The sequence below is a fragment of the Amblyraja radiata genome, chromosome 6, assembly GCF_010909765.2.
Source record: "Amblyraja radiata isolate CabotCenter1 chromosome 6, sAmbRad1.1.pri, whole genome shotgun sequence".
Taxonomy (NCBI): Eukaryota; Metazoa; Chordata; class Chondrichthyes; order Rajiformes; family Rajidae; genus Amblyraja; species Amblyraja radiata.
The window spans coordinates 24925878-24944025 of record NC_045961.1 but is presented as its reverse complement, the minus strand read 5'-3'; the positions used below and the strand labels follow the sequence as shown (position 1 = coordinate 24944025).

The window sequence follows — 18148 nt, the reverse complement described above, 5'->3', positions numbered from 1 at the left end:
GACAGGCAGCATCTCTGGAGAGAAGGAAAGGGTGACGTTTCAGGTCGAGTCTCAAGAAGGGTCTCGTCCCGAAAAATGTCACCCATTCCTTCTCTCCAGAGATGCTGCCTGTCCCACTGAGTTACTCCAGCATTTTGTGTCTAGCACCAAACAGATGAATGCTCATGGCGTGACAGCAGAGCAATTATTTCAGGTGTATAGATTGTGATAGCTTCACGAATTATAGTTTTAGAAATAAAAATATAGGATCTACTGTTTTGATTGGTGTGTAAAGGCACATTAAAATGACCCTGGATGCTACTCCGTTCATTATTTCCTCCATGTAGAAAGGCATCAGGTCATTACTAAGAAACATCCTGTAGCGTGCAAGTTTTCAGTGATGGATATTCAACAAAGACTTTTTGGAAGGAAATTAATCTGTTAAAACTAAAATGTTTAACTTCATGCAATAAGTTATAGAATATCAAATGCAAATCCTGAACATTTTATCTTCCCCGTTTCAAAACATGGAACAGACGAGAGAATAGGAGGAAAATGTAACAAAAATAAAATCAAGGAAACATTAGTATTAAACATTAAATCTTAGTTGATAACAAGATTAATTTGGGAAAAAAACTCACAGCTCTGATCAACCCTGTACCAGTTTCCATGGTGCTAAGTCTTGTGTCACCAATCTTCACAGCAAGAATTTGAGCCCCCGGTGCTATACCATTCCGTTCAGGATCATCTGGAAAGAAGCCAGCAGCAATACTAGCTACGTGTGTCCCATGGGCTCCTATTGAGAAAAAATCCCAACACTATAGATACAGCAGCTCTTCAATATCTGGATGCCAGACCAATGTTGTAGTCTGTCTATGTTACACTGAATCAATTACCCAATGTTTAAGAGGCAATAATTTACCCCTTAGTGTTTTAATGCTGTGAATTGCCGAGGGTCATACAAGCGAATACTTACTAAGAGATCTTAATAATCATTTGGAAAAAAAGGTCAGAATATGTTAGACAAACATATCAAATCAAATTGTTTGAACAAAGCAGAAATAATTCTGTGTAAAAAACTGCAAATCAGAAGGGAAATGGGGACTCAATTATGACATGAATGATAGTAAAATAACTAATAACAATATGAAAGGTACATGACATTCTAGTCTAAGAAAGGACTGCAGATGGTAGACAAAAATGCTGGAGAAACTCAGCAGGTGAGGCAACATCTATGGAGCGAAGGAATAGGCGACGTTTTGGGTCGAGACCCTTCTTCAGACTGAATGTCGCCTATTCCTTCGCTCCATAGATGCTGCCTCACCCGCTGAGTTTCTCCAGCATTTTTGTCTACCTGAGATTCAAGTCCGTTATGATCCCGAACAAACAAAGTAAAATCACGAATAATTCTCATAGAATCATGTTTGAGCAAAAGATCTTAACACATCAGTAAAAATAGCAAATTCACACAGCTTTGGTTAAGACTGTACTTCTAACGTATTTAGAAAGTAATGGAAACCCTATTTGCTTGTTAAAATAATTGCTGGGTGAGTTCAATCAAAATTTAATAACTTTTTGGGATGAAGGACAATTTCAAAACCAAGTGACATAGAATGGTACAAATCTATAATCGCTATAGTTTCTCTGTAGAGTGATACTACAGTGCCAAACAATCTTCAAAATCCATTCAGTATTTCTGTTTCTTCAATACTGTTTACTCCATTTACAAATCATAAGTGATTGGAGTAGAATTAGGCCATTGTGCCCATTAAGTCTACTCCCCCATTCAATCATGTCTTATCTACCTTTCCCTCCTAACCCCATTCTCCTGCCTTCTCCCCATAACCTCTGACACCCGTACTAATCAAGAATCTAGTTATCTCTGCCTTAAATATATCCACTGATTTTGCCTCCACAGCCTTCTGTGGCAAAGAATTCCACATATTCATCACCCTCTGACTAAAGAAATTCCTCCTCATCGCCTACCCAAAAGAACGCCCTTTAATTCTGAGGCTATGATTAGTCCTAAACTCTCACACTAGTGTAAACATCCTCTCCACATCCACTCTCTCCAAGCCTTTCACTATTCTGTATGTTTCAATGAGATCCCCCTCTTTCTTCTAAACGCTAGCAAATATAGGCCCAGTGCCGCCAAACTATCATTTTTACCAAACAGAGGATGTGTGAGTGCCCACAAGGTCAATTCTTACCTCCACTTGCCACAATACAGAGTGTATTGCCTTCATCGTACACATTGATGGAGTAGTTGAGCATCTCAGATAATCCTAACGATGCATATTCCTGGGCCACACTGTAGTTTCTCAGTACACTGCAGTTACTGAGATCCCCCAATTCACTTGTATCTACACAGCCTCTGTCAACAAAATAAATCATGGAGAAACATTTGAAAGAAATTGGAACAATATTTTTAAAAATCTGAAATTCACAATTAATGTAGCAGATTTTTCCAAGTTACCACAATGTTGCAAGGCAATATTTAATACGGAAATGTAACATTTTCCAACTACACAAACAAGCATAACTGAAAAGGTTGCATTGCAGAAAAAATTCTGATATCTTAATATCCAAATCATTTTTGTAATATATTTCTAATATGAATATGCATTCTTTTAAATTATAAATCAATTCATAAATTACCTCCAAGTCTCACCATCATGCCATACCAGGCAGTCGTAGGAAGGACCTGAATCACAATATTTTTTCTCCATAGAATTCAGCATTTCTACTTGAGTCTGCAGTTCTTCTCGCTCTATCTTTTCTACCTTCACAAAAAAATGACAAAACTGCTATTACATTCAATGCTTCCATTAGGTAACATTTCTTAAATATTTTTAAATGTAATTCCGCAGTTAAAATACTTCAAAAACAATTTGAGTGACCTTGGATTTTTAAGCATGTGATGCTTTTTAGTTTAGAGATACAGTGCGGAAACTGGCCCTTTCGGCCCACCGGGTCCGCGCCAGGTCCGCAGCGATCCCCGCACATGAACTATCCTGGTATTGGATAGACAACAGTGCTACAAAATAACTATTATTGCAAATTTAAGAAGTTATAAATCAGCCAGTTACTTAATGACAGTGAAGGTGTTGATTTAATATATAATTTAAGATTTAAAAAATGATTTTAGATTTAAGAAATTACTTTTTTATTTTACATCATCAATTTAAGAATTACTCAGAGATCATACCATAACTTTATTCTTTAAAAAATACTAACTTGTGACAAACTTGTATGAGTATTATCAAACTCATCAAGTTTTCTGCAAGCTTCTGCCAAACAATTGCGATGAACTGGATCCCAGAGTTTCTCACGTTTTTCTTTCTGCAAAGTAAAATGACAGTACAGTATACTCCCAGCCATCCAGCATGCATGGGGAATTGGGAGGGCCGTCAATTGTATATGCCTATTGTCTAAGTACTGTTAAAAAAAATTACAGCACATCACACACCAGTATTCTGCATGTATACCTTGAAATAGATTGTCAAACCATACCATCTCCTTACTCTTTTAAATAACAGTTTGACACTATTTTTATATTTTAAGGCTAAACATCATTAGTATAACATCCAATGAAAATAAATCATATGAATGGCTATATTCATGATCACATCAAATGCCAAACAGTCAAAGAAGATGTGAGTGCTATTCAGCTTAAAACTGCACTGCCCTTTGTATAAATAAACTATAAAGCTATTTTCACACTTAATTTTCATGACATTTGAAACGTATTTCTGATCCAACATGGTGCATAGATGGGAGAAATACAATTTCTGAAACACATTAAAACCAATTGCTACATAAACATGTGAGGGATTGTACTTAGCCTGCTCTATTATAGACTGATAAGAGACAAGACTTGATCAAAATCACATCTAATTTGCACGCCAAATTGAAATTTATATATTACAAATAACTGTATGAAATTGCTAAATATTCCTAATATTTTAAATGTAACAATCAGATAAATCAGGGCATAATATACTTTTTTTTTAAATTCACTTTTCACACATTAAAATAAAATAAATAACAGGAGAAATGAATCAAAGAACTTAACTGAATTTTAATAATGCACACTATAGCCTTACCTGTATTCTTTCCCTAAGTGTTTTAGGGAAAATTTCATATCCATTTTTGAGACCAACATGATAGTTTTCAGATGGATTTATCCAATTTTCAGGAATCTTTAAAAAAAAAATGTTATATATAAAGCATGCTAATGTGTAACACTTTAAAACAATCACCTACACATTTAATGGGAATGAGAAAAAAAAATCTGCTTCCTTGCCTTCTCTTTAACACTGTCTTTTACTCATTAAACACCAATATCCAATGAAGGATGTTGGAATATGGTTAAAGCAATGTAGGGAAAGGTTGTAATCATTTGCACAGAACCAAATGCAAAAAAATAATTGTGTTGTCTCCTTTGTGCATTAATTGTTTAAATAAATATATAAATATTTAACTGAAGCTTTTAAAATCGGTTTTGTTATTTCAAAATTAGTTTAAGAAAACCAAGAGCAGAAAATACAGTAGCATTAGCTAAAAAACAAGTAGGAACAAACTGAATAATATCACTGCACCTTGAGATATTAGGTACATTGAAGATGCACAGGGAGCACAATCTAATAAATGGATTTATAATATAATAATCTCTGGTGGGGGTGGGATGAGGAAACTAAACAAATACAGATAGTTATGTGCATCAGAGAATCCTACATGGGTCTCATTGGTCACCTCCTACCAAAAGCACAGTGGAAGCAAGTCTTCAATCACAGAGGGGTGCTGAAGAAGAAAAGCCAATTCATTATTGTAATTTTACTTTATTGTCAATAAATTTAGTTTGCAAAATGGCTGGGAAGGAGCAAACATCAAGAAAACAAGGGCAATGGTGTAAAATAAATGAATCAGAAGAACGTAAAGACAGCAACGGAAGCAAATAAATAGATTGAAGGGGATGGAAAATACGGGTGATGATGAAGATATATTAAACATGATAAGATAAATTAGAAAATAGCAGCCCAGGCCCTATTCTATAATTCTCAATCTCAATCTAAAGTTCCTCTCTGTCCCAATGCGTAATTGACTACCAATCAATGTGAATAACTAGAAATGACCTGATATACCATCCGTGTGAATAACTAGAAATGGCCTGATATACAAGAAGGAAAAAAAAGATTCATGGGAGAAACACAATAGATCCAGGAAGAGGGTCACCATGTGGATAGACTTGGAAGTTATCCCACTCTTCTTCTGTTGTTGTTTGACCTTGGCCTCGCAAGGAAGAATCTCAAAGTGCGTGGAGTCTACCTGGATGATTCTCTGCCAGCTCAAGTAGTTTCAAAAAATGTTCAGTGTGAAAGTTACATCTGTTCAAAGAGGTACTGAGAATGGCCATTAAGCATTTTCACTGACCCCCTGGAAATCACTGGAATCAGAGGAATTCAGAGGAGTGCCTGCTTTGGAAGTCTGGCACGTGAACAATATGGCTAACCCATTACAAATGGTCCATTGCGATTAGAGCCTTGATGCCGGCCTGGGTGAGAACTCTGACATTAGTTGCACATTGACCAGGATATTGTCATGACCTCATTTGCCCAGGGAAAGAGTGAGGTGGCTGTTATATGTTGGTGAGGAATCTTTATCTTCCATATGTATGGCACGAGGAGGAGAACTCCGACAGTCTGAAGAAGGATCATGACACGAAACATCACCAATCCTTTTTCTCCAGAGTTGATGCCTTACCCACTGAGTTACTCCAGCACTTTGTGTCCATCTTCTATAAACAGTAGAATGGGGTTGTGAATTATAAAAAAAAAAGATTCCTCTAGGTTTGGGTAGCTGAACCCCCAAAAAGTCCATAAAGAAAAAAAAGACAAAAAGATTCCTGGATGGTCACAACAAGCAAATCAGGTGCAGCAACACCAGATTGAATGTCACTTAATTGAAGTTGTCAGGCCAACTTAAATGTGCAATACACAATGATTTAGAAGTCTTTCAAAAAATATTCTTTACATTTTAAGAATAATTACCTAATGCTTCTATAAAGACAGCTGAAAATGGACTTCACATGACAATCACCATTTTCTAAAATGACACTTTATAGTCTGTGGGTAATATTCTGCCAACCATATTATGGCACCGTAATCAGTTTCTAAATGAACTACAAAATTAATACCACAATTATTCTAAGGCCTTATTGCTTGTACAACAAAATATAGATTTAAAAGCCATCTCAAAAGCCAGGGGGTGGGTATTATTAGCATATGGTTATTAATTCAATTTCAGAATGTGAATGGTTTTGTGAATGGTGCCAACTTCTATCAATGTTTTCTTTAAAAACACTGCAAAATACCATGGAAATACATTTTTGCTGGACACAATTAAATTCTGAGACCCTTTTTTTGGCCAACCATGCGGTTTAAGTCAGGAAACATAACAGCTAAAATCTAAAACTGCACACAACTATCATGGCAAATTAAAATGGCACATAAATTATAACTTTTGAAAATGCTCTATAATTACCTTAAGGGTTCTTCCTGAAATGCCAGTAATTATCCCATCTTTTGGCTTGACTATTGTGGATGTGTTCACATCCCCACTCCCTGTGGTATCAATGATGTCAATTATTTTTGGCTTGCCATCACTTGTGACCTGTAAAAAAAAGTTTATATCCATTTTAGCATCACCATAACCAAAGATAATACTTTGTAAAATAACTACTCTCAAAGTCCACATCATCAACTGCTATCTATTCTTAGACACAATGAACTTTAAAATTTGATACAGCTCATTTTGTTGGTACCGCCAGGCTGAAAGAACTAATATTAAAACACAAATTGGACAGTACATGAAAATGCATCGCAAAATCACATGAACAATTAATTCAGAGCAATTCATACTGAAATCTTAATGCAATTATTCCACTGCTGATATAAAATAAATTTTAATGAGTGGCCAGCTATGACTTGTTTGAATCATGCGGGTTGAGGCAGCACAGTGGTAGAGTTGCTGCCTCACAGCACCAGAGACCCAGGTTCAATCCTGACCACAGATGCTGTAAGTATGAAGTTTGTACATTCTAACTTCTCCCTGTGATTGCATTGGTTTTCACCAGGTGCTCCAGTTTCCTCCCACACTCTAAAGACGTACAGGTTTGTACGTTAATTGGCTTTGGTAATATTGTAAATTGTCCCTATTGTGTAGCATAGTACTAGTGTATGGGGTGATCGCTGGTTGGCGCAGACTCGGTGGGCCAGAGGACCAGTTTCCGTGCTGTACCGTTGAAGTCTAAAGTCTATATCTCTGGAGCCTTTACCTCCAGGAAGCCAGGAAACCAATAGGTAGAGCAATGGAAAGAGACAACAATTAAAATGCACACGAGAAGTTAGGCCCAAGAACATAAATACAACACATCAGCATTAATGACCACATAAATCAAAGTTAATGACAGTGTGCTCAAATGCTATATCACAACGGCTACAACAGTACATCAGCCACTGTGTAATGCACTGCATTGTCCCCTTTACGTCACGGTGAGGAATGTGGGGGAATCACTGTGGTGGATGTTCATGTTAAAAATTATTTGGGTGTCTTGTTGCTCTTTATTGGTATGACTGAGTGGCAATCTGAATGTCACTGAACCTTAATTGGTACATGACAATAAACTGACCCCTTAAAAGAAATGTGCACTGTTGCTTAAATCTGTGACAAAAATCGGAGAAAGGTTTCATGGAATAACATAAATAAGAAAAGCTTTAATGACCACATAAATCAATGACAGTGTGCTCAAATGCTATATCACAACTGCTGCAACAATACATCAGCCACGGTGAAATGCACTGCATTGTCCCCTTCACGTATCGAACAATAATTCCTTATAGGTCAGGGCTGGGATCTATCATTCAAATAACCCAATAGTCACATGAAATAACCCACTCAGACATGTATCAGCTTCACACCCAGACCTTGCAGTTTACTCATAAATGTCAAATATTAACCATATCAGCCACATCACCCAAACGTTTTACAAAATCCCTACTAAAGGGCCTGTCGCACTTGGCTGTCATTCGCGCGCCATTTACACGTCCTGATAGCGTGTGGGTAGCGCGTGGATAGCGCGGGACGGGCGCATGGAGTGGTGTGGAGGAGTGTGGAGTGGCGTGGAGGAGTGTGGACTTCGTCCTGAACTAAATCTTGGCGCACCACCGGCCTGTCGCGCAACTGACGGCCAAAGTGGGACAGGCGCAAGACCCTGGCGTGACACAACGTCTCACCTCCAACAGCAGCAGAACCAGGCAAACGATCGCCGAACTGAGCCTGGGGCTAACGGCCGTTGTGGATCCGGATCCGCCCCCACTCCTACTCCCAGAGTGGGGCCAAGACGATTGGAGATAGACACAAAATGCAGGAGTAATTCAGCGGGACCGGCAGCATCTCTGGAGAGAAGGAATGGGTGACGTTTCAGGTCGAGACTCTTCTTCAATCTGAAGAAAGTTCTCGACCCGAAACATCACCCATTCCATCTCTCCAGAGATGCTGTCGGTCCCGCTGAGTTATTCCTGCATTTTTTGTCCATCTTCAAATGACGTCACGCGCTCCAGACGGCTGTGCGGACGCATGATGATGCGCGCAACCGTCGGGCATCAGTCACTACCGGCCTGTCGCGTAAATGACGGTCCAAGTGGGACAGGCCCTTAACAAACCTTCACCTCGCCAGCAATGGCATGAAATCTGCATCAGCACAAACAAACCAGAGTGGGGGAGTGTGGTACTGCTTGTCATATGTTCCATGACTACTGGCATTATGGAACAGCTGCCATAGAGGTTATGGCAGGCAGCAGCCACACTGTTGTTTCAGCCGGCACGTTTCAACCCTTGGTGAACTAGGATATGCAAAATCACATTGAGCAATTCACAAAGTTATTCAGTTGAAGATTCTCTGGATTTTGTTCCGACTAAAATGCTGATTTGGAAAGATCTTATGTTTTCAGTAACTGTGGCCAAGTGACCAATGAGATGACCAAAAGCAAAGTGGGACTGAAATAAAATTGGGAATGATTTTATTTTCTGAAATAATGATCGTATTCAGCGTTTCTTGTTGCCGTGGCCAGAAATGTGGTGTCCTCCGTCTCCATGGAGAGTGCACAAAGAGCAGCAGGTTCAGTATTTGGGGCATGTCTCACAGGGCACTCTTACAAATTTCTACAATAATCAAGATGTTTATTCCTTCCGCTTTTCATAAAACAGTCTCTAAGCAGGGCTCTCGCTTAACTTTTTTCCCCCCTGTTGCCAGCCGGGCAACCTTGGCAGCTTTTTCAGTTGCCAAATGACAGTTTAGGTGGTCATTTAAGATGGCTTGCATGACGCATGTGATTATGTGCTCGGACGAAGTGCGTAGTTACCAGTCGGAATTATGGTCAATGAAGCAGTCACATATTATTTCTGCTTCAAATAACTCACAAATTAAACATGTTCACCAATCAAGACATACTATATACCACAATGACATGCAGCAAAATTATAATACAGTATCTCATCTCTTTTTACACGTTGCAATAAATGCAATTTCTATTATTTCTTTCCACTTCCAAACAAAAATCTGGTTGGATTCTTCAGCGTATGATCAATCTCGGAGATCAAGCGCAGGCTTGGCGATCGCTTCACTACACTCAGTTCACAATAACCAACCTCATCTCCCGGTGGCTCAGCACTTTAACTCCCCCCCCCCCCCCCCCCCCCCATAGCACTTCAACTCCCCCTCCCATTCCGAATCCGACCTTTCAGTCCTGGGCCTCCTCCACGGCCAGAGTGAGGCCCACCGCAAATTGGAGGAACAGCACATCATATTTCGCTTGGATAGTTTTCACCTCAGCGGTATGAACATTGGCTTCTCCAATTTCAGGTGGTCCTTGCTTTCTCACTCCTTCCCCTCCCATTCCCAGCTCTCCCACAGCCTACTGTCTCCGCCTCTTCCTTTCTTTTTCCTGCCCCCCCCCCCCCCCCGACATCAGTCTGAAGAAGGGTCTTGACCCGAAACGTCGCCTATTTCCTTCGCTCCATAGATGCTGCCTCACCCGCTGAGTTTCTCCAGCATATTTGTCTACCCATTCACACAAGTTCTGTTATCCCACTTTCCTCAACCACTCCCTACACATTAGGGGCAATTTTACAGAGACAAGTTAACCTACAAAGCCAATGGGATGCGAGAGGAAACCTATACGCTTGCAGGGAGAATGTACAAATTCAACACAGACAGTGCCCGAGGACAGATCTCTGGTGTGTGAGGCAGCAAGTCCACCAGCTGTGCCACCATATTTTATTTTCCAACACACACACACAAAATTATACGTTGATAACTTTGGTTACTAAAAAAAAGAAACTATCCATTTTCAGTCTTAAATCTCTAAGTGACACAATGTCCCCCCTTTACAGCTACTGTATGTTTTAATTCAGTTCAAGACAATGGAGCAGCACATTGGCCATAAAGTTGCTGCCTAAAATTGCCAGAGACCAGGAATTGATCCTGAATATGGGTGCTGTCTGTATGGAGTTTGCTCCTTTTCCCTTTGATCGCATGGGTTTTCTCCGGGTGCTCATTTCCATCCACATTCCAAAGTTGTGCAGGAACTTTTTTCAGACCATACCCATAACGTACTATTTTCCTTTTGTCCAGAGATTCTGTCTGACCTGTTGAGTTACTCCAGCTTTTTGTGTCTATCTTCATTTTAAACCAGCATCCGCAGTTCCTTCCTACATACACGATACTATACGATAGAACTTTATTAATCCCAGGAGGTAAATTCGATATATATATTCATATATAAATATACACTGTTTTGTTATCTCGTTTATAACATTGTTTACAGAGTACTATGTTTACATATTCTGTTGTGCTGCTACAAGTAAGGATTTAATTGTTCTAACTGTGACACGAGAGAATAAAACACTCTTGACTTGCGTCGCTAAGGTGTGGGATAGAACTAGTGTACAGGTGATCGGTGGTCGGCGTGGACTCGGTGGGCCGAAGGGCCTGTTTCCACACTATCTTTAGATTAAACTAAAAACACTAAAACCAGACGAAATGTAAAGAAGGGTCTCTACCCGAAACGTCACCCAATTTCTTCTATCCAGAGATGCTGGCTGCTCCATGGAGTTCCCCCGCACAATTAAAGCATGGAATAGTCTTCACCCTACCATAGTTATCCAACCAGACACAACTAAATTTAAGGTAACTCTTGTTTCCCCAAGAACCCTTTTTTGCTTAAGTTCAAGTCAAGTCAAGAGAGTTTTATTGTCATGTGTCCCAGATAGGACAATGAAATTCTTGCTAAATATATACACAATAAATAAACAGATAAAGTGCAATAGGCTATAATTTTTTTGGCGTTTGGTGGTGGTGGGTTAAATTCCATTTGGAATATTTTTGGAGGACCAGGAAACCAGAAGCAAGAGTTAGTCCAGCTCCAGGGAGTGATTCTGCCACAGATATCTCATATCCCCTTTTTGCCCTCCTGATTTCCTTCTTAAGGATGTAGTATTTCATCATCCTTTTACTCTTTATATATCTGAACATTTATTTGTTATTCTCTTTTAGGTTATTGGCTAGCTTACCCGCAAATGTCATCTATTCTCCCATTACCACTTTTTTTAGTTGCCTTCTGTTGGTTTTTAAATATCGCCCAATCCTCTAGCTTCCCACTAATCTTTGCCATGTCATATGCCTTCTCTTTTGCTATCTTTAACTTCCTTTGTCAACCATGGTGGCCTCATTCTCCCCTTGGCATGTTTCTTTCTCGTTGGGATGAAAAGATCCTGCATCTTCCGAATTACTCCCAGAAACTCCTGCCATTGTGCACCAGTGTCATTCCTGTTAGGGTCCCCTTCCATTCAACTTTAGCCAGCTCCTCCCTCATACCTCAGTAGTTGCATTTACTCAACAGTAATACCGATACATCAGATTTCAGCTTCTCCCTCTCAAACTGCAGGTTGAATTCAATCATTTTTCCTCAGAGTTCCTTCACATTAAGCTCACTAATCAAATCCGGTTAATTGGACAGCACCAAATCTGGAATTGCCTTTTACCAAGTGGCCTCGACCACAAGCTGCTTCCCGACTACTATTCGGAGGCCTGTATACAAGACCCATCAGGGTCTTTTTACCCTTTCAGCTTCTTGACTCTATCCACAAGGATTCTGCTTCTTCTAATCCTATGTCATTTCTTGCTAAGGAATGGATTTAATTCCTTACCAACAGAGCCACCACACCCCATGTTTTCAATGGATGCTCAGATCCCAGCTCTGATCCACATTCAGCAAAAACTCTAGAATGCCCGTAATGTCATACTTGCCAATTTCTAATTGCACCATAAGCTCATCCACTTTATTTTGTATACTGCATGCATGAGAAACCAAAGGAAAACCCTGGACAGCTTAGTACTGAAAGAACAAAAAATAACTAAGAGCATAGCCAGTGGGTAAAAATGTAACCTTTAAGAGAAAGAAGGTGGACCTGAATATTTTGCTGCTACCTCCACAAAAGAAAGATATAAATCAGCATTGTAGCTGCAAAATAAGAGTATTAAAATATTAGATGGGAGAACGAAAGAAAACAAATAGATCATCAGGGTGATACAATTGTAAAAAATAAATTGCAGAGAAGTTGACCATCATTTGCTAATCCTCCATGACTACAAATGGTCCCAAAGTACTGGAGGATTATTTAATGGTGTTGTTTGTTAAAATCAGGCAATATAAACCTCCATTTAGAAAGGCACAGATTAGTCAAGTGTGAACTTGGTAAGGAAAAGTCAGGACTAATGATTCATAGTTTTGCGATGTGCTCTATGCAGTTTACACGGATTTTAGCAAGGCTGGTGATAAAAGTTAAATCCTATGAGATCCATGAGATGGAGACTCACGGAATGCAAAAGTGACTCATTAGCAGAAAAGGTTAATGTAGTTGACAAGTGTATTTGTGACAAGTAAACTATTGCTCATGAAGTTCCACAGGGCTCGGTACTTGGTTTTAAAACTTTCAGTGTTGGATGCCAATGATTCAGACTTCAATGTAGGGAAAACGCTGAATAAATTGTGGATGATTCAAATATTGACTGTAAGATTAATAGGGAGGAAAGCTTTTGATTGCAAGATGTAAATGGAATGATCAGTTAGATAAACATGCAACAAATGGAATTTAATTTAAAAAAGCATGAAGTGATGCAATGCACAATGTGCAGCAATTCAAGAAAATAAATAATAAATTAAAATGTACCATGGGGTGTGGAGAAGAGAGAGGCCTTGGAGTGCCTGGTCATAGATCTCCAATGGCAGCCTTATCAGGCTGGTAAGGGTGACTAAAAAGGGATTTGGGAATGGTTTTGTTTATAAGATGAGGAATAGACTATAGAAACGGTGAGGTTATGCTGGATATGCATACGATGGTAAGTAAACCACAGCATGACTAGTGCGTACTGTCCTGGTCACCACATGACAGGATAGATGCGACTGCTCTGGAGAAGGCATAGAGGAGTTTATAGAAAAATGGCAAAACTGGAAAATTGTCACTAAGAGGAAAGACTGGATAGGCCGAGTTTGTTTGCTTTGGAACACAAGGTAGCTAGAGGGATGAATTAATAGAAGTGTGTGAATTATGAAGAGCTTGAATCAGATGTCAGCGCTTCGTTAAGGACATTGCTGTTACTGACCCTAATCAATCAAAGCCCTTCCTTATCATGCAACAACAGTCTCATATTTCACTGCATAATTCTTCACAACATTTTTTAACCACAAATGTTTCCATCTGCAAACTCAAAAAATAATTACAAAATCTCTAGTAACTGTATCTGGATCATGCAGTCATTCTAATGTGTAGGAAGGAACTGCGGATGCTGATTTACCCATAGACACAAAATGCTGGAGTAACTCAGCGGGACAGGCAGCATCTCTAGTGAGAAGGAATGGGTGACGTTTCGGGTCGATCCTATTCATTGAATGTGACTGTGACTGTGCAAAACAGATTTTTTTCCAAGTCATCAACGAGAAGATTAAAATCTCAATTCTAAAGGTGCACGACTCAAAGTGTTGACCACTCAAAGCTAATCAATAAAATAATTAGTTACCATCTTAATATATTAAACATGTACCAATAAAAATCTGTTCTCAGTAAATGAATGAAATGATCGGACGGTTCAGTAAATGCTGAAGTAGAGCATTGGCAGTAGCTGCAATTGCGGAGGCTTCAACGCGAGGAGTTGACCCGAGGAGATGAGAACGAGAGCCCGCGGCTTTGCAAGGCCTCTGATCAAGTGCACGGCCTTACCTGAAGTCCCTGTGCTCCGGGGTCCACTCCAGTATCTAAGATAGCAATGAGAATCCCCCTTCCATCGTATTCTGGGTATCGGGAGAGGAAAGATGCAGCGCCAGTCTCTTTCTTCGGTAAAAGTCCCTGATAAGGGAAGGAGTCGTCCGGATAGGCGGCCATGACTGGGCTCAATAAGAGTGACGCCCGCACAGCTCGAGCTCCGGGCCGCGTTCCACCAGGCAGCACCCGCCGGGAGGGAGGGAGGGAGTGAGTGAGTGAAGGACCTGCGTGCTGATAATCTCAAGTCATCACCAGGCTCCTCTATAATCTTTGGTCATCACAGAAATTCAGTACCATCATCACAAATCTGTTTCAAAAAGTAGCCATTAAAAAAAAACATGCCAATGGAAAGTAGTAATGTGTTTTGGAACTGTATGACCCTGTCTTAAACAAGCAGAACATCGGCTTTATTCAATTTAAGGACAACTAATTTGGATTTGCGATCAGTAGAGAGAACAGAGAAGTAATATATGCTTTGTGAATGTAGCAATGTTACAAAATTTTGAGATTTAAAAAATCAAGTCTGCAATTTATCCCATCAGATAAAGCATAAAAAGAAGTTTAATTTGACACCTAATTCACTTTCATATCTTCAGTATTAAAAAAGTGATGCCAATTTTCATACTCGGAAATTAGCATCTTGTTCCCTATTGATTTTCAAAAGTTGTGATCAAGTACAGTCAAATAGCCATAACTTTATTAAAAATTAAGAGAACTGAAAGAAATTTCCAGATATTATAGACTAAGTGGGACCCGCTGGGTCCCAGCATCACACAGGAGGGCTGGTCATCCAACGCAATATTCCACCTCTCCTCCAATTCTAATATTGGTGGCCAGTTGGGGGGGGGGGGGGGGCTTTCTGGAGCGCTAGTATGGGTGTTATGGGCTGAAGCGACTGGTTTCCAGAGGGCTAGTATGCAAATTGTGCGCCAAATGGATTCTTGGGCTGGCGTCTCAGTCAATCAAGCCTGTTGTGCTGGCAACTCACTCACGGCTGGTGGGCTGGTAGTTGACTCACGGCTAATCCTTGAAATTCTATTTCAAGCAGGGTATAAGGCCACCAAATTCAAGTGCAGTTTCTTACCACTTCTAGCAGGGTGCAAGGCCACCAAATTCAAGTGCAGTTTCATACCATTTGAAGTAGGGTGCAAAGCCACTAAAGACAGCGAGTCGTGACCTCTCCCTCCTCCATCTTGCAGAGACTGAGTCACACCCACATTTCCGGGTTTTATAACCCCTCCCCCCCACCGGAAAAGGTGTGGCTTTCATGGAGTGATTGACAGGAGAGAGATTCTCAACATTTTTTTAAAAACTAATAACACTTTTATTTTTCATTGCTGGGAAGAATTCTCTGCACCAGCTCAGCGGAGGGGGACTGAGTAAGATGGCCAAAAATCACAGCCGTATGTGGTAGCGTTTTATCTAAAATCAATATACAGTGCAAACAGGAAGTAAGTGCAGCTGACATCTAGAGCAGCGGATGCAATAGATGAGGTTGGAGGAGGTGCAGGTGAACCTCTGCCGCACCTATAAAGACTGCTTGGGTCCTTGAATGGAGTCAAGGAAAGGAGGTTCGAGAGGAGTGGGTGGAGGAGCGGCGGTACGCACGCAACTCGCAGGCCGGAGCAGAATATTCCCTGCTGTTACAAAATGACAGGCGAGAGTGGGTCTAGTGGTATGGAGGCCAGTGGAGGAGAGGATAATGAAGGAAATGTTGAGAAGGAGTGGGAAACCGTGGGAACACGGGGTAGCCCCAGGAAGAGCAGCCGTAAAAGAAGGAAAAGCAATATTGGTGGATCAGAGAGTGAAGACAAGGAACCAGAAAAGGAACCAGAAAAGGAAATGTCATTAAATGTAGTGGTGAGGTTTGAAGGAGAAGGAGGAGTAAAGAAGATAGAGCCAATGAAGCTGACAAAAATAATCAGAGCCCAGGTTGGGGAAGTAAAGTATGCAAGAGTGCTGGAAGATGGAAACATGCTAATAGGGTGCAACAGTGAGGCTCAAGTTGAAAAGGCAATGAAAATGAACAAGATTGACAAAATCAAAATAATCAAAGTAGTGAGAGTGGGAGAACGGAGGAGGGCAGTATGTAAAGGGGTTATCTATGGAATCCCTCTCAAAGTCAATATGAGTGAACTGGTTCAGGAACTCAGAAAGAGATGTGAATTAATTATGAATGCCAAAAGAATGACCAAAGGAGCAAAAAAAGAGGAAACTGTCAGTCCTGCTTGAATTCAAGACAGAATCCCTTCCAAAAGTGGTCCATTTTGGATTCATGCGATATAGTGTAAGAGAGTACATACCCAAACCAATGAGGTGCTTCAAATGTCAGAAATTTGGGCATATAGCTAAAATGTGCAAGGGGGCGAGGAAATGCGCAAGGTGTAGTGGGGACCATGAATATGGTCAGTGTGGAGAGGGGATCAAATCAAAGTGCTGTAATTGTGGAGGAGAGCATAGTGTGGCTTACTGGGGCTGTGAGGTGATGAAACGTGAAGCTGAAGTACAAAACATAAGAGTGAAGGAAAAGGTCTCCTATGCAGAGGCAGCAAAAAGGGCTGACCCTACAAAACAGATGAATGAAAGAAGGATCAGGATGGAGCAAGATATGGGCATAATGGAAACAATAAAAGAAAAAGAAAAGAGTATATGGAAAGAAAAGAAAAACCTGGTTATATTTATAGCAGGAGTAATAAATGCGACAGCAGAAGTAAAATCCAAAACAGAAAGGATCCAAATCATTGTAAAGGCTGCAGTCCACCACTTGGGTATGGCAGGATTGAAGTGGGAGGAAATACATGATGGTCTCAGTATCCAGGCAAGCCAAGAGTCAACATGTGTGGGTTAATAATATTAATGTTAATCCTACAATGGAATGCAAGAAGCTTGTTAGCCAATGGGCAAGACTTTAAGCAATTCATAGACAGTAGGAAGAAAAAACCAGATGTCGTATGTATCCAGGAAACCTGGTTGAAACCAAGTTTAGATTTTGTTCTATATGATTATGTTGCAGTGAGATGTGATAGGGGAAATGGGGGAGAAGGGGGTTGTGCCACTTTCATTAAAAAAGGGATACCATACAAGGTATTAGGAATTGGGCAGGAACAGGAATATGTGGTAATAGAAGTGTGGTCTGAGAGGAGGAAAATAGTGGTAATAAATTACTATAATCTATGTAAGCGATTAGAGGTCAATAAGTTACAGGAAGTAGAAGGCCAGAGCAAATCTAATGTTATTTGGTGTGGGGACTTTAACGCACATAATACATTATGGGGCAGTGGAAAGTCAGATAATAATGGACAGGTAATTGAGGAATTATTAAATGATGGTAATCTAGTATGTCTAAATGATGGAAAGAAGACCAGGGTAGATGTTAGGACAGGGAAGGAGTCTGTGTTGGACCTTACACTTGTTTCTAATAGGATTGCTGCTAAATGTAACTGGGAAGTATATGAAAAGGGTACCATAGGAAGTGATCATCATCCTGTGCTATACAAAATAAATATTACTTTAACTATGAGTAAAGAAAACAGAAGTGGACGATGGGTGTTTGGAAAGGCTAATTGGGAGAAATTTAAGGAGGAAAGTGATAGATATGTAAAATCGATACAAGAAGAGACAGATATAGAAAACTTTGAGAATAAATTGTCAGAAGGTATCAAAAGAGCAGCATTAGTTTCCATACCTAAAAGTAAAGGAAGATCAAAAAGGAAAGCTGTGCCATGGTGGGACAATAAATGTAAAGAGGCGGTGGTGAATAGAAACAGAGCATTCAGATTATTAAAAAGAA

The 18148-nt window shown here is 40.0% G+C and overlaps 1 protein-coding gene across 4 annotated transcripts in view; it reads right to left on the bottom strand.

The window, feature by feature from the left end:
- tpp2 (tripeptidyl peptidase 2) overlaps window positions 1–14539 on the bottom strand; it is an 81053-nt gene extending 66514 nt beyond the window's left edge. For all 4 annotated transcript variants that reach the window (XM_033022320.1, XM_033022322.1, XM_033022321.1 and 1 more), the window contains exons 1-7: window positions 14317–14539; window positions 6523–6651; window positions 4086–4181; window positions 3217–3321; window positions 2638–2762; window positions 2190–2353; window positions 621–775 (exon numbers count right to left, since the gene is read on the bottom strand). In XM_033022320.1, the coding sequence (XP_032878211.1) occupies window positions 621–775; window positions 2190–2353; window positions 2638–2762; window positions 3217–3321; window positions 4086–4181; window positions 6523–6651; window positions 14317–14478 (936 nt within the window). In that variant the 5' untranslated portion in view covers window positions 14479–14539. The remainder of the gene's footprint in view (window positions 1–620; window positions 776–2189; window positions 2354–2637; window positions 2763–3216; window positions 3322–4085; window positions 4182–6522; window positions 6652–14316) is intronic.
- Between the last annotated feature and the right edge of the window lie 3609 nt (window positions 14540–18148).